The sequence below is a fragment of the Thermobia domestica genome, chromosome 2 (genome assembly GCF_964235325.1).
Source record: "Thermobia domestica chromosome 2, izTheDome1.hap1.1, whole genome shotgun sequence".
NCBI lineage: Eukaryota > Metazoa > Arthropoda > Insecta > Zygentoma > Lepismatidae > Thermobia > Thermobia domestica.
In genome coordinates, this window is record NC_137455.1 from 318,532,888 (window position 1) to 318,548,950 (window position 16,063).

Genomic DNA, 16,063 nt, shown 5'->3' on the forward strand with positions numbered 1-16,063 from the left:
TATTGATCATACAGAAATAGTTTACGCTATTACACTACTACTAGAATACGAAGAGAAAACTTGATATATCGAGAAACCGAAACGAGTTTATCGAACTACAATGAAGTGGAAAGTATTCAGAAAACACCAGTTTTATACATCTTTCAAATATTTTATTATAGTATTTGTCTATACTGAAATCTGTATCTCTGCTAGTAAATAAATAACCTTATCTCAACTAACCTGTTTGCTGAATATTAAAGATTACAAATTGATCGTCACCAGGAAGGCTATCTATTAAGATTGACTTCTCTTTTCTTAGGAAGTCAAATGGAGAAGTGTCATTAAAATCCAACTCTTCTTGCGTTGTAAAAGTCACAGGGATCCACCAAAGAGATTCATTATCCGTAGAACCATCAGTGAGAAATCTTTGCTACGTAAATGTGTAACAAAGTACGTCATCAGGATATTCGTGCACATCAACTTAACACTTACATAACTTAAACAGATCAAGATTGCATACATTGATAAATAGCCAACCAATTTCAAAATTTCAGCTAAGATACGCTTTTAAAATTGCTCATGGAAGAAATGTGTTTCTATTTAAAATTACTATTATTAGTTTATCTCTGAAATCTTATTTCATTAGTTTCTTTATATAGGATATTTAAAGCATCTTAATTATTTTTAGATATGAATATGTGTTTCTATATTAATCTTTCCATTATATAGCACAGGAAGTAGCATTATTTATGTGCTTACGTTTTGTAAAATACTAGTTTCTGATTTCAATTTGCTACAATAATATTTTGTAAAATATTCAGAAGTTCTGAGGTAGAGTGATAGAATTAATGTATTTCAACTCTTACTACTAGGGCTACTTTTATATAGTTACTCTTTGCGTAGCGTACAGCTCAAGATATAAGTAACCTGCTAATTAATGTTAAATATATGTCATTTTAACCAAATGCATACAATTTACATTTTAAGGTTGTATTTATTGAATAAAATTTCTTCCAACGCTGAATTTATTAGATTTATCATGATTAATACCAGAATTACACGAAAACTTCTGCTATACACTTTCACTCTTGATAAACCAACTGAGGCATTTCACCAATATTACAGAGTCTATATCACGTCTACCGCAATTATTAAACTGAATTAAACGTACCAGGAATGTTTAATGGGATCATGTATAAAAGGTACAGATGAGTCTCATTCAATTATTTAAGATTTAAATTATTGAAGTGACTCTCTACTATTTAAATTGAACGAAGTAAAATAATATTGTTAATATATATATATATATATATATATATATATATATATATATATATATATATATATATACAGGGTATCCATAAGGTCCGTTGCCAGCCCGTGTATCTTAGAAACGACAATGAATATGACAAAACGCAAAAACACGTCCGTCATTATTGTGAGAGGCATGAATTTTGAGCTATAGAAGGTTTATCCCCAGACACCTCCATATAGAGGTACGACCAGTGAGAAAAAATGTATGCCGCCTACATAAAATCGTCTCATACATTTGAAAATCCCCCTAGTTTTTGGATTTAACGTACAGCAAACGTATAGCTGAAAACCCATGTTCTATAATACTTTCTGTATGTATTCCATTTGTACGTATTTACCGAATGAAACAATATAGGCGGTCAGGATCTCACATACAAATGGATGTATATAACATATAGCTGACGAAGGTAATATATATATATATATATATATATATATATATATATATATATGTGTGTGTGTGTGTGTGTGTGTGTGTGTAATATAAGGAAAACTGTTAGATATCAGATATCCTCTAACGAAATGATATAATATGTAAGGGCAGCGCCTATGTAGCATACGAATAGAGTACTTCATTACTGATTTATGTAGTAAGCAAGAGGATTAAGTATATTTGTACAATATACCGCTGTCCGGAGAAAGGATTGTTTTCTTTTTCAGTATGAGTTAACTTGAAAATTTCAAATGGCAAATAGGTCGAGTAATATGTCGTTGGAAAGGTGTGAAATATGATTGCCGATATTTCTAGTCGCTATGTTGACCCCGTACAAAATGACGGGGGTTCACATTTCGTGTCCATAAAGTCTGTTGTCACTCCGTGTATCCGCAAAACAACTGCGAATATGAGAAAAAGCAAAGAAATGTCTTTCATTATTTTAAGGGGTTGCAATTGCGTGCTATAAAAGTTCCAGCTCAGACCCCCCAAATAGGGGTACCGGTGTAAACTTCTCTACGCTGCGGTAGTACTGATCCCTTTTTCTGATGTCGATATTATCGCAACTCTTTATTCCCACCTCTGACATAACCATTCCGTAAATCTTTACTCTAATGGTAATACAGTATAAGAGCAAAATCGATATATGTTTTACATACTAGGGGTAACATGCACAAAAACAATGTCTCGACCCAAACACTCATCATTTTCTCGTTTCACAAACGTATTTACAATACCTACACCCTGCCTACAAATCATAAAGTAGTAGAGGGACCACATTCACAAACCATAGCTATCTAAAAGTCATCTAAGGTCTTCACTCCGAAATTTGATTTCACCGTCAATTTAGATGTCGGCAACCTAGCAAATTTAGAACTTACAAGCAAAAGGTCTTTTGTCGAGCCTGTTCAAATTACTCGACCCCTTTGCCATTTGAAATGTTCAAATTTACCCCGTACCTCTATTTGGGAGAGAAATTTGAGATGAAACTTTTACAACACACAATTGCAACCCCCTATTATATTGATGGACATGTTTTAGCATTTTCTCATATTCGCAGTAGTTTCACAGATACACGGGGTGACAACGGACTTCATGGACACCCTATATATATATATATATATATATATATATATATATATATATATATATGACAAATGGTAAAATGGCTCTCAAGGAAAAATGGCAACTGATAAGGTCTACCAGCCATGTTACATATATGGTGATTTAAATGCACACGAGAATCAGGTTAAACTTTGCCCATTTTAGACCTATTTCATATTTGAGATCTATAGCTGAATCTTATTTCAAAGCTTAAAAAATTAATTTGGAATCTTAATGTTGTAAAATTGTTCGGATAATTAATTTCATTTATATTATGAATGTGTTAAAATAATTCATTAGTAATACCATTTTATTAACTACATTTTCAAATATTTAAATAACATGGTTATGGGTATTACTAATTATGATTTTGTCAAACAATGCCATAAATAAACTTAAGAGCAATTAATTCTGAACAACATTAAGTATATTGTGTGCAGTGTCAATTTTATACTACAACACTTTGTTCATTAGAAGTTAAATAAGAGACATTAATCGTATTAGAAGGGCTTAAGAAGGAATCTTTGTATCATAAACTTTTGAAAACTTTATTCAAATAATTGCATTTCGTGTGACATAATCTCTTACTTCGTCTCAGAATCTTGCTTACCTGACTGACATGTGCGCTTCTATGTTCATAGTCTCTTTTTACTGTCACCAGAGGATATCCCGCCTGCAGAGTCCAAGGCTCAAAAATTTCTTCCACACTCAGATCATCTGGTAATGTTCCTTTCTCATGTGCTACGTCGTTCAGAGCTGCATACAGTGCAGGTCGTGTTCCAGAACCATATGCTCTACAGTAAAATTATCAAGTTAAGGAAGTATATTTTTCAATTAGGAATAGAGTGAGTCGAGCAAGGTATATTCGCGCAGTGTTACCTCGGAATTCGTGTAAAATTGATTCAAATGCAAAGTTCTCCGAGGCCCAATGTTTATTGTACTAATTTTAATGGCCTATACCAGTAATCTGTATATTTATGGGCCTTCATATAACCGGAATTCAATCATACACTACTATAACGCTTGAGCATAAAACTGCTTTTAGTTTCTTTACGTGTAACTGGAGATGAATGTGGGCACATGGAAAACAAATTGGGTGAAGTACTGATGTTAATGATCATCCTGAAATTTTTCAAGCTACGCTTAAACACATCTAACTTAATGAATTGGCGTACTGTCATTTTCGAAAATAGTATCGTTTTTCGGAAAGGACACTTGTATGTTAGGATGCATGTGCTGTACTAAAATGTTCACAGAAACACTGACAGTTATTTGTCATTCCTAGAGACACGATGTTTTGATGATACTGGAAAACACGATATGTATCAGTTTTGTATAAAAATATTGTGTACTTAAAATATATACTTTTTCATTATTTGTTAAGCCATATAACGCTCGCGATTAAACGTGAAATTTTGTCGAATTAGCGAAATTTGCAACAAGTTTCCCGTTGAATCCTCCAATATTCCAGTAAATTGACGCAAAAATGACAATTTTTCGACGCTTTTACGATTTATTCATTACCAATATTTCTCCCTTCTGCATACTTGACCGTGAGTAAACGCTACTAGGTTGTCATTTGTCTCCCACAATAAAATATGGAACTGCCGGATGTCTAGTGCCAGCCCGCTCTAAGTTTGTCTGTTTCTTGGCAGTAACGATTGTAGTCCCAGATTTGCCTCGTGTACTTCTGAACGGCAAAGCAACCGGTATAATGCCGAAAATCACATGTTTTGATAGAACACAATCGTTTAAAGATGATGGTTACTACGTTTTTGATGTACTTCAAAAAATAGTTATGTGTAAATTTTGTAATGTTAGACCAGATTGTTCGCAATAAAGAACAAATTTATCACCAGAGAACAATGAAACAATGCTTACCTGTTATTTGTTAAAGTAAACTGTGAACAATAAAGTTATTTTCTTCTATTAATGTTCTTTGTGTGTGTGTTTTCTTTAAATGATACTTTTATTCAATGAGGATGCTTAGTGTTATTTTTTAAAAACTTAAATATTGTTTTGTATAGTCATGCATGAACTCATGTCATGATTAATGAGTGAAAATTAAAGTGAAATAGAAAGTAACTAATTGTAATTGCCAAGTAAAATAGTGTTCTTACAATGAATTTTTATTCACCGATTTTATCCCGCTTTACGCATATTTTATATAACGAAATTACGAATTCTTTTTTAGCACAAAATCGTGTCTCTAGCCATTTCAAATCTAATAGGAAAGTGTCATACAATGAAATTGTGGTACGTATGAAGAAGGCAACATCATTTCAAATGAAGAAAACCGACAACCCAGAGCATATGTTTGTTTAGGCACGAAATATACAATCAATTGGTCTATTATTGGAAACAAAGACAGATAGTACCTATCGGATTGACATCAACTTTTCTACACTACGGCCTTATAATAGGCTATCAAATGATTTGATATTAGAAACTGAAAAAATTTTTAGTTCACACAGATCTCAGTGAATTGCCATTATAAAAATAGGAGTGTAAAATACTAATAGATTTCTCGAATTCGTTATAGCACCTCATTTAGAAGGTTTTTTTGTAATTTTGAATTCCCTTCATTAGCAGCTCACGTTAGTCATATCCTTTTTCGTAGTAGCTTTTCCGCTAACGCCACCTTTATTCTGTAATCTTTCAATGAAAGAGCGAATTTTTCTAAAACTCGCCGGTCCGTCTCAACTAGAAGTGGTTGCCACCTACTGTTACTCCTATGTGAGTATATTTTTCCGTAAGTTCTATGTGTGATCACGAGCTTCAACACTTGTTTTTCGACACACTACTAGTCTCACATAAATTTACTCCAATGATTAAGGCACCCACAATATCGTATGTTTGAAAATCACAGCAGGGACTTTCATTTCGCACTTGCAAGAGTCTCACTCCACAGGAAATAACTACCAAAACTCCTTGCCTAATAATATATCAACCAATGCAAAACTAAGACAAGATAGTCACAGTGCTCAAACGTACTGTTACATATAATAATATTCCTTGTTTCATTATCTTATTACCTATACATAGACACACATGTTTGTGTGTATCTATGTTCACCTTATAAAGAGGTTGTTCAGTCTACATTTGGCCAATTTCGACTTATTTAAAAATTAAAATGATTCCATGGCACCCGGTCCGTAAGTGCTCGATGTGTTTCCCTTGGTTCCTAACAATAGACGGACAGCGTAATTTCCACTATAATAGGCTTCTCTGAAGAACTGGGAGGAGAATCTTGCCCCATTCCCTTTGCACAACTGCCCAAAGTCCTTCCACAGTTGTCAAACGTCGTTTTCCCAAAGCCCGCTTCAGCAATCCAAATCTACAATAGTCCTTAGGACTTGCATCTGGAGATTTAACAGGTACCTCAGTGAAATATATCACCTGTATACCACTTTCCTCCTCCATCACCCTGTAGAATGCGAGAGACGGTCGTGAGATATGTGATGAGGTTTTGTCCATGTGAATGCCCACCAGATTGGCGTCGTTTCCGTACATTGTTGGAATCTCATGCTCCTAGATCGGCCGCATGATGTTCCTGAAAATACTGCAAATTTATTTTGCAGTTCTTCGCCACCCTACGAATCTTCAGTTTACCTCGGTACCAGTAGCCAGTAACGACCATGAACCCTTTTGGGAAGGATTCTTTACAGGCACGGACCAACCTTCGGAAGTTCTTGCCGCCTTTCTCTCAAGTACATGACGGCTCTCGGTTTGCCACAGTCGGTAAAGCAAATTCATGCTTCATCGAGCGTTACGACGTTCAATTACCTTTGTTTTGGCAGATGCCGTTCGTACAGCTTCTGGGCGTTACCTTTTCGTTCCTTTTGGTGGGCAGCTGTGAGAAGATGTCATAACTTTTTTCCAGCTTGAGTTGATGGTTTAACGTCCGGCTCACAGTCCCCAAAGACACGTCAAGACAATTAGCCATACACCAGTTTCCTCTGCATGGGGGAGGTGGCCTTGGTGAATTCTAGCTTCCTAGGCAACTTCGTTGGTGATGCAAATGGTGGAGCTTCGTTGCCCTTGTACTTTTAATAACATTCTTTATCCCACTTAAACTGATGTACACCCATTCTTCTTGCACTGTTTTCTAATGATAGATACACTAAGTGGGCATCATAAAGAGCCGCAGATAGCCTTCCAAAACCGGTTTAGTTTGGGCGGCATTTTGGTCAGCGAGCTGAAACCCACATACTTGGAAACACACTTGGAGGGGGAAGGAAAGAAATCTGCCAAACGTAGGCCGAATAACCTCTGTATATACTCACATCCATATACATTTTACATACATGACCTGATTTCTTTAAAAGATAACTTATATACGAAATTTACTGAGTTTAGCAATTAACTAAAGCTAACAATACATGTGACACCAGACAATGGAAGTAGAAAATACAACTTGTGTTCTTGTCCTGTGATTATTAGAACAGTGTAGTATTTAATGAAATTTATGATGTAGGTTGCCATATTATCCAACACTTGTGATTTAGCTTAGAATGACTGACTGATTTTTTGCGTTTTGTAAAAACATTCTGTACTAGAAAAGTTATAGCAGATGACTATATTATTAAAACAGGTAAACATAGGTTTGTGGGTAACAGAAACAATTCTAAGTTGGTGCCAGATGGAAGAAGGTATTGACTAAGGACTATGTCGCTAAATAATATAATTATATAGCTATCTAGAAAATAAACAAGTCTAAATGTTTATTCAACAAGAAATATAATATACCTTTCATTTAGATAGCGGTTAAGACCTCGACGAAAAACTTCCCTTGTCAATATATGTTGTAGCATTCTTATGATGGAAGCACCTGCGAAAAGAATAACCGATATAGGTTCGCCACAGCCAGATAAAAGTGTAGTAAGAACTTTATTGTTAAAATAATAGTTAAATCCTCTTATTATTATGGTAAAATGCCAGACTATGACATATGCTCTGAACATTTGGTTTCTCACCTAAAGAATTTACTGGAGATACTTACCTAAATTCTATTTAAGTGAACACAGATATATTTTCGGTTTAATATCGTTCCCAAATACATTTAACTCAAACTAATGTTATGTTCTCTAGTTGATTTCATTTCAAGACTACAAAACAAATCAACATGTTATAAATATAAATATTCCTGAATGTTTACGAATGATCTACTCAGCGAGAAAGACTACTAACTAATAGCAATTACACTTATATGTATAAAATTGGTGCCAGTGGTTAGAGAAGCCTGGAACATCTGGCTTCAGAACACAAGAATTGCTTTCCACAAAGGTTTACAATTTAGACATTATCTATTTGTCGCTCGATCCTATCAAGTTCCTATTATAAAGTTGTAGTTTTACACTATCTACTGATGTAATCGTGTATCTGGTGAAGAACGTTTTGAAATTAGTTTGATTCGCCTATATGGCTTAAAATTGCACCTTCTCGGTCAAAATCGTGCCAAATATTTGTAATCTACTGTGTGCGAATGCATATATCTCCTCCAGCTTCCTAAGTAGTCAGTATTTCAGTACGAAGTTCTCCACAAAATTATGGTACGTCATTTTGAACTCTCTTTGGATGCTCATGGGTTCGTCTCGTAGGGATGTTCTGCCAGATGTTTCTCTTACAACGTTCGTTTAAAAATCAGTGGTATTTTTCTTGAAAGATTTCACATGTTTGAAAACTCACTCCTTCCCATGTAATTTATATTTTCAAAATTAACATTCAAAACTTGCATAAACTCACAGATAGCCTAAATTATTTCCTTCTTTTTGAATAGTATTATGTAACTATTTTTGCCAAGTTTTAACGCAGTGTCTGGATAAAATGGTGGGGAGAATAATGTTCTCAAAGGAATGTTTTCAAAACCATTATAATTTCAAATAATTTAACATATTAGGAGTCTCCCACCCCAATACCTTTTCCCTTTAAAAATCAATTGGGGTTAAATGTCATCGGAGTGCCACCAATGAGTTCAGCTATCTCGAAAGCCTTCACTAATAGGGGTTAATTTTTTCATGTCTTCATTCAAACCTCCCCACCAGGATGATTGGTACTTAACTTTGAGTAAAACGGTGTCGGGAGTATCCCTATTCATCTCAATGACCCAGCATGGTGTGGGTGTGATATAAATAACAGTCACTTTACGATTAAATTTATACATCACCCCCTATTCCCTTATACTCTTGAAATGAAAATTTTAAATAATATTGGATCGACGTTGGGCATTTTTTGGTAAAATAATATTGTTTTCTTCAAGTATCATCCGAAATTTACAGGTTCCTGAGATTAATAGTCTTTTATGCAAACTTTTTGACCTCTGAATCAATCTTCCACTCAAAAATAAAAAGAGTATATACATGATTAGAGATAGTGAAGACTTTTAGACTACTCTACCGCTCACCAATTTTAGTGGTGGAGTTCACAAGTATGAGATCTTTGGTGCAACTATCGACGAGATGAGTTTAATCGGTCAGCGAAATGGGATATAGCCGAAAATCATTGAAAAAGTAAAATGAATGGAAATGTAAATACATGATAAACTGACAATATATAAACAAAATAAGATTTTTACCTGTATGTCCCTTTTTTTTTTAACTGTGCCTCGTGTTGTTTGACAGAAAAGAACGAAAAATCGTTTTTCAAAAATAAAAAAAAATAAACTTAAGTGTCAAAGATGACGTTCATAGTGATTCCAAGAAACAAGCATGATTCTGCATGTCAAAGAAAAGATCGTGATTTCGTTGACATGTATGAAGAAAATTCGGCACGCCATAAGATCAAATGCCATCTGCTCGTCGTGAAAATCGAGACTTTAATTCCATAATGCTCAATACAACAAATGGTTTCATTCTGAAACAAAGTTATTATTAGCTTAGGCCTAGAATAATGGTTGTTGTTCAGTTCCAAAAACGTAAACATTGTAGGGTTACCAGAATAGATGGGTATTATCTGCAAGAGAACTTATTAATAAAGCGTTGAAAACTATACAGTGTTGATCCAAGTTTTTCAAAGGTCTGAATCAAGGAAGTTGACTCACTAGTCTAAACATTCCTGAAAATAAATGGTCATTACGTCATGAATTGACCAAAACCATAGGTGGGAAAAATGTGTAATACTACACGTACTTACACACACAATATGCCATCGACACCTGCGAGGCAAAAAACTAGAAACGTGGAAAGGCCTGCGACCATAGGCACTTACAAAATGTTTCTATACATAACTGAAATATCAACACTAATATTCAGTAAAATACACGTATGTTCCCTGGAACATAACGTACATCATCCACCTGGAAAAAGATGTGTAAACACACGAAATACTAATGCTCTCCTAGCATGGTAAAGATATGTCTCTATAAGACAAAATACATGAGACCGGTGAAAAGAAAAACATGGGATACAAACAAGAGTATAGTCAACGACATTACAAATTTCTGGTCGGTCTGAAAACATCCAAATTAAATTCCCTACAAAACAGCTGTAACAAGCTTCCTTCGGCATCTTCGCTACAAATACTCAAAATGGTCTTATTAACATATTAAAATTCAGTCATCAAGCATACGAAATAATTAACAAAATAATTTTCAAAAATCGTTATGGCTTCACGCTGTTGGAAAGAAAATAAGTTTATTATTCGGGATCTATATCGAATTCGAATAGTTTCTAGGACATACTGGAACTAAAATACAATTTTCTCAAAATTAACATGAAAAATAAACATTACAACTCATTAGCATACAAGTACACAATATAGTTAAGATTCATAAACATTAAAATATTCACTAGAATATTACTAGACAATAAAATATACTCAAAATATTTAACCTAAGAATACGCATACTTAGTTACGGATACCATAAAGGAAGAAGGGAAATGAAAACTATATTTTGCGATTGATGGCGAAAATACAGTTAGCTATGGAATATCCAATGGATTAGCCACATCCATTTTTGCAAGAGATCTGCAATTCCAGGAAATATTGCCTCCCTGAAAAAAAATATTTATACCCATAAAATATCCTACCCGAAGAAGTTCCCCTACGGTCGTTCAGTGGTCTAGAGAAGACGAAAAAAAATGTTAATTAGAAATTACAAGAAAATATAGAAGTTAAACATATTTCCGCATATATATTAATATGAGGGGAAAAACGACCGTTCACCATCAGAATATCTGTTCATATAGTTCCTTCTACAATAAAAAGATTACTGCTTTCGTTCGGAGAATTATACTATTCACACGACATTCCTACACACACTATTAGCTAACAAGGAAATGTCGGTTTCACTCGTTTAAGGCTTAGCCTACTTTCCGTTCTAAACTTTTCTCTTCGAACGAATTATATCATGTCACATCCTGGAAATTCAAATAAGTCAAAATCGGGTAAATGACGTAAATGAGGTCCAATCAAATTACAGTAAACACTTCAAAATGAAAATGAAAATCTAAGATTAACACTGAAAAGAAATTTAACGTTGATTATAAATGTAAAGTTTCATATTCTACGCATGAGATTACGTACTAAGTTTCATTTACAAATACAGAAATATATACATAACTAACAACTAAAAATTTTCTCATTCTAAGCATCTCGATATTTTTTTTCTAAAAGAAAATCAAACATTAATTCTAAATAACATGTAATAACATATTTAAGAATTTCGAAAGTGGGAAGGGATCCTAAAAAGGGATTTAAAATTTAAAACATTTAATAAAAATATGTTATAAGGCCAAAATATCTTCCCACTGGCTGGGGATACGGAAATCGCGCCAAGATTTCAAATTGCTTTTAAAATGCAATTCCCCTACGTATGTGATTAATACTAAATTTTAATTATAAACATACAACTATATATATAAGTAAGAACTAAAAATTTTCTGACCTGCGCACCTGGATAATTTTTTTTTGGAAAAATTCTAAAAAGAAAATCGAACATTAATTGTAAATAACACGTAATAGCACATTTAAGAATTTCGAAAGTGGGAAGGGATCCTAAAAAGGGATTTAAAATTTAAAACATTTAATAAAAATATGTTATAAGGCCAAAATATCTTCCCACTGGCTGGGGATACGGAAATCGCGCCAAGATTTCAAATTGCTTTTAAAATGCATTTCCCCTACGTATGTGATTACATACTAAATTTTAATTATAAACATACAACTATATATATAAGTAAGAACTAAAAATTTTCTGACCTGCGCACCTGGATATTTTTTTTGGAAAAATTCTAAAAAGAAAATCGAACATTATTTGTAAATAACACGTAATAGCACATTTAAGAATTTCGAAAGTGGGAAGGGATCCTAAAAAGGGATTTAAAATTTAAAACATTTAATAAAAATATGTTATAAGGCCAAAATATCTTCCCACTGGCTGGGGATACGGAAATCGCGCCAAGATTTCAAATTGCTTTTAAAATGCAATTCCCCTACGTATGTGATACGTTAATTATTTACCAAAAAAATCTAAATTCAAACATCTGAAATGAAAACAAGAAAAAATTAATAACATTAAACTAATAGTAAGTCAGTGATAAGGTTTGCAACACAAATGCACAGCTGACTGAGGTACGAAATGCTACACGGAGCAAAGACAAAAAGAGGAAAAAAATTAATCAGCTGTATACCGTCCGGTATTCAGCGACATAAGCAGGTGCTCAGAAATGCAGCGATTATCTTATCAAAACAAAGAAAGAAAAACGTGTTATCTGCTCTTTGCTGAACAGTTAAAAGCCGGAAACAAAAATGAGTTTAAAAGAAATGCGTAGTTCTTCTTTTCGTGTCCAGGTGTTCTATCAAAAACTAAAAGCAAAAAGGAAGAAAAATGAATGAATGTCTATTGCTTAAAAGTTGAAAGAAAGATTAAAAGAAATGCGTTGCCTTCCTGGCAGAAAAATTTGTATCAACACACAAAGTCTTGGTTGCCTTTTTTTTCTTTTTCTATGATTACTGTTTCTGCTTTGATAATTACGGTTTGTTCGTCTATTCCTACAGCGGTTACCTCTATGTACAAATCTATGTTTAATGTTGTCACACAAATTGCGGTTCCTATCTCGTTTGTGATAACTCAGATTAAATGGCCGTGATTTACGACTTTTTTTGTATCTGTTATTCTTTCGTGTGCGCTCTTGGTTCTGATTCCCTTTAAATTTTGTATTGTTTACGATCTGATCTTTGTATCTTTGCTTATTGCTATAGCTATAATCTCGTTTACGCCTTTTCTCTCTGTGGTTTGTGGTAGTTATTCTTGTGCGCTTGCGACCTCTGTCGTTTACAATCATATGTTCGTGGATTTCACTACTTCTACTACAAGCGGCGTCACTAGATTCTGAATAGATAAAATCATTATCAGATATGTTACGAGGTTGGTTTAGACTACCTGTCTCTGGTTGGAGTTCAGATTTCTGCGTTTCCTTTTCATTAAGAGTGTTAGTGTCTGGCTCAAGTTCCAATTCCAATGTTTTGTTTACACTAGGAATATCAGTCACTAACTGAGGTTCAATTTCCGGTGTTTCGTATTCAGTAGGAAAATCTAACTGTAACTGGGGTTCACATTCCGGTGTTTTGTTTTCAGCATTTTCAGTTTGCTGACTATTTTCACGAAACACGTCCCGTAAAGCGTCTATCTTTTGACCTAATCCACTCTTTGACTCAACGAGATTCTCTTTCAAGCGAGCACAATTCTCTTTAAACTCAACACAGCTGTCTTTAAAATCAACTTTACTTTCCTTTATGTATCTCTCCATTTCTTCATTATATTTATCTAGCTTTCGTTCTAACCTATCTAAATTCTCTTTAAATTGAGCAAAATTCTTTTTATTGTCTCTCATCGATTCTTCGAGAAGTGAACTCATTCTAGTTATAATATCTACTTCCTGATGTTCCATTATGGACAAAAGTAAAATTTAAAACGTATGATTAGAATAAAATATATTATCACCAAAACATATGATTAAAATCACCTGAAAGAGATTTTTTTTCAGATTACTGGTACTAAGCTGAAAGAGAAATGATATATTAAAATATTAATCTTATATGTATATTCGAGCACCAACGGTCTCGATTCGGGTCGGTAGTTCGGGCGCCATTTATTTGTAACCAATCTCAAGTTCGTGGTCCATGTTCGGGCAGCTATTTATTTGTAACCGCCTGGATAATCTGGTCGCTGTCCGTGGCTCGTGGTACTACCAATAAGTATCTTTCTGATACTTTAACTTACCTGGACAGGACGATGAAAGACCTCACAAGAAAAGGTTACAAACTGTTCCCAAATCGCTCGTCGGTCTCAATAATATGAGCATTAGGCGCCGAGAGATTCGGGTGTCTCGTCTCGAAAACCTCACGGACGATCAGACGGTCATCCAGACCATAACGCACACAAACATCACTCATATAAACAACGAAAACACACTGGATTAATTGACACTATACTTATTTATTAGAACACTATTTTGAAAAAAAAATAACGAAGAGAAATGAATACAACACTGGACACTAATAAATTTTGCCGCTGAAATTACGCTTTGCCCTTTCCGGACAATATAGCCCTTTATATATATATATATATGATTATAATTCAGATATCACTACAAATGCTTCGCTCACACCATTAACACACTTGGGGGATTCGCACTGGGGAAAAGTTGTCTGGATCGTCTCACAATGAATCCAATTGTTACGCTGACAGTCCTGCAGCGTAAAGGTAAATCTTCAGCAAACACACAAAAGAAGATCTCCACAGTGGAATACAGATATTGGAGGGCGCGTATATAACATTTTAAACGCACAAGGTCTGCGGACCTGGGATTTCACTAGTTGGGGCTAGCCGTAAGAAATCGTCCTTCACCGGCTAAATAGCTTGTGCCCCTTCACAAAACTTAACCAACGCAACGGGCGTGGTGGTTGCGTACAACACCGGAGTCGAACTCCCTGAGCATCCAAGCTCAAGCTACGGGTTGCAATTTTCAACAGAAAAGTGTTGGCAGTTCCTTTCAAAAATCACTCAGTTACTCACCTGTATGCACATACAAACAGAATATAGAAAACAATTTATGTTAATTTTAGCCAACTGCCTATAATGCACTAGACACGGCGATAACACTGGCGTGAGAAAGTACAGATAACGGGCTGGAATACAACGCAGTTGGTGCCACTTCGGCTACTGGGACATCTGGTCAGCCCATATTTCTCTAATCTATTATAATGTTTCCATAAGCGATTAAAGAAAGCACTTAATTCAGTTCCCAATAACTATAGAATATCTACTGTGCATATAATGAGTCAGGGAGAAACACTGAAATGGTTAGTCACTAGCTAAAATGTTCTCACTAAAAACAACGTTTCAAATATATATATGAAAAAATGATGAAAGACTTCTTTGTCCAATTGTGTGGGAAAGAAGCAATTCCCACCAAAGAAAGAACTTATGTGCGTTGCAGAATAAAGTATAAATCGAAAATAATAATCACTGTCTTTACGAAATATACAGAGTGTCCACAAAAAATCCTTCTATAACCTGGTAGCGGTTATACAACGATCAGGGAATATTGTTTACTGCTAAAAAGTGTAGACAGTACATGCAATACAAAGCACGAGCTATTCTCCTGAAAGGTAGCCCTTGCAGAACCTGCACTAGAGGGAAACTTTCAGGTTCAATATGTCAGCAATGTTACGTTGCCTGGTTAAATGTAAGTTAATACGTACCAAGTACGAATGGGCACTTGATTCCGGGGCATCCTACACCACGACACTTGGTGATGTACTGACGCAGTGGTGCCCACCCCCTCATGTCCATGACGCACCCCCCTCAATTGTCTATCCGTAAGTGTTCTTCCATGAGAAAAAAATTTCGATTAATTTTTACACACCCTCAAACATATTTATATAGATTTTTAACCCCCCCAAATATTTCAATGACGCAGTTTGCGTCATAGCCCCCTCGTGGGCACCCCTGACTAACGTGACGATAAAAACAGTCGTCGCCCGCTCTAGTGACATGATGAGGCCAAATAGGGTCTCGTTTACAACGAAAGTGGAGTTCATCTGAAAGGAGAACGATTTGCCGTTTGGTTCTTCATGTTCGATGCATGCGACAACATTGTAATCTTCCTTACCTATTTTTCGCATTTTACAGAAACCACGGCAATGGGAGCCATGTGAAAATACCCTGCTCTGCCTGCCGACATAGAACTAGCTGTGATAACAGCCTTCTGTGTTTTCCTTATTGTG

At 34.8% G+C, this 16,063-nt stretch overlaps 1 protein-coding gene across 1 annotated transcript in view; it reads right to left on the reverse strand.

Moving 5' to 3' along the window:
* Window positions 1–16,063, reverse strand: part of LOC145679497 (aminopeptidase N-like) — a 50,077-nt gene that overhangs the window by 1,806 nt on the left and 32,208 nt on the right. Inside the window, exons 7-9 of the mRNA XM_081750076.1 lie at window positions 7,583–7,664; window positions 3,444–3,627; window positions 223–412 (exon numbers count right to left, since the gene is read on the reverse strand). Coding sequence (XP_081606202.1) covers window positions 223–412; window positions 3,444–3,627; window positions 7,583–7,664 — 456 coding nt within the window. The remainder of the gene's footprint in view (window positions 1–222; window positions 413–3,443; window positions 3,628–7,582; window positions 7,665–16,063) is intronic.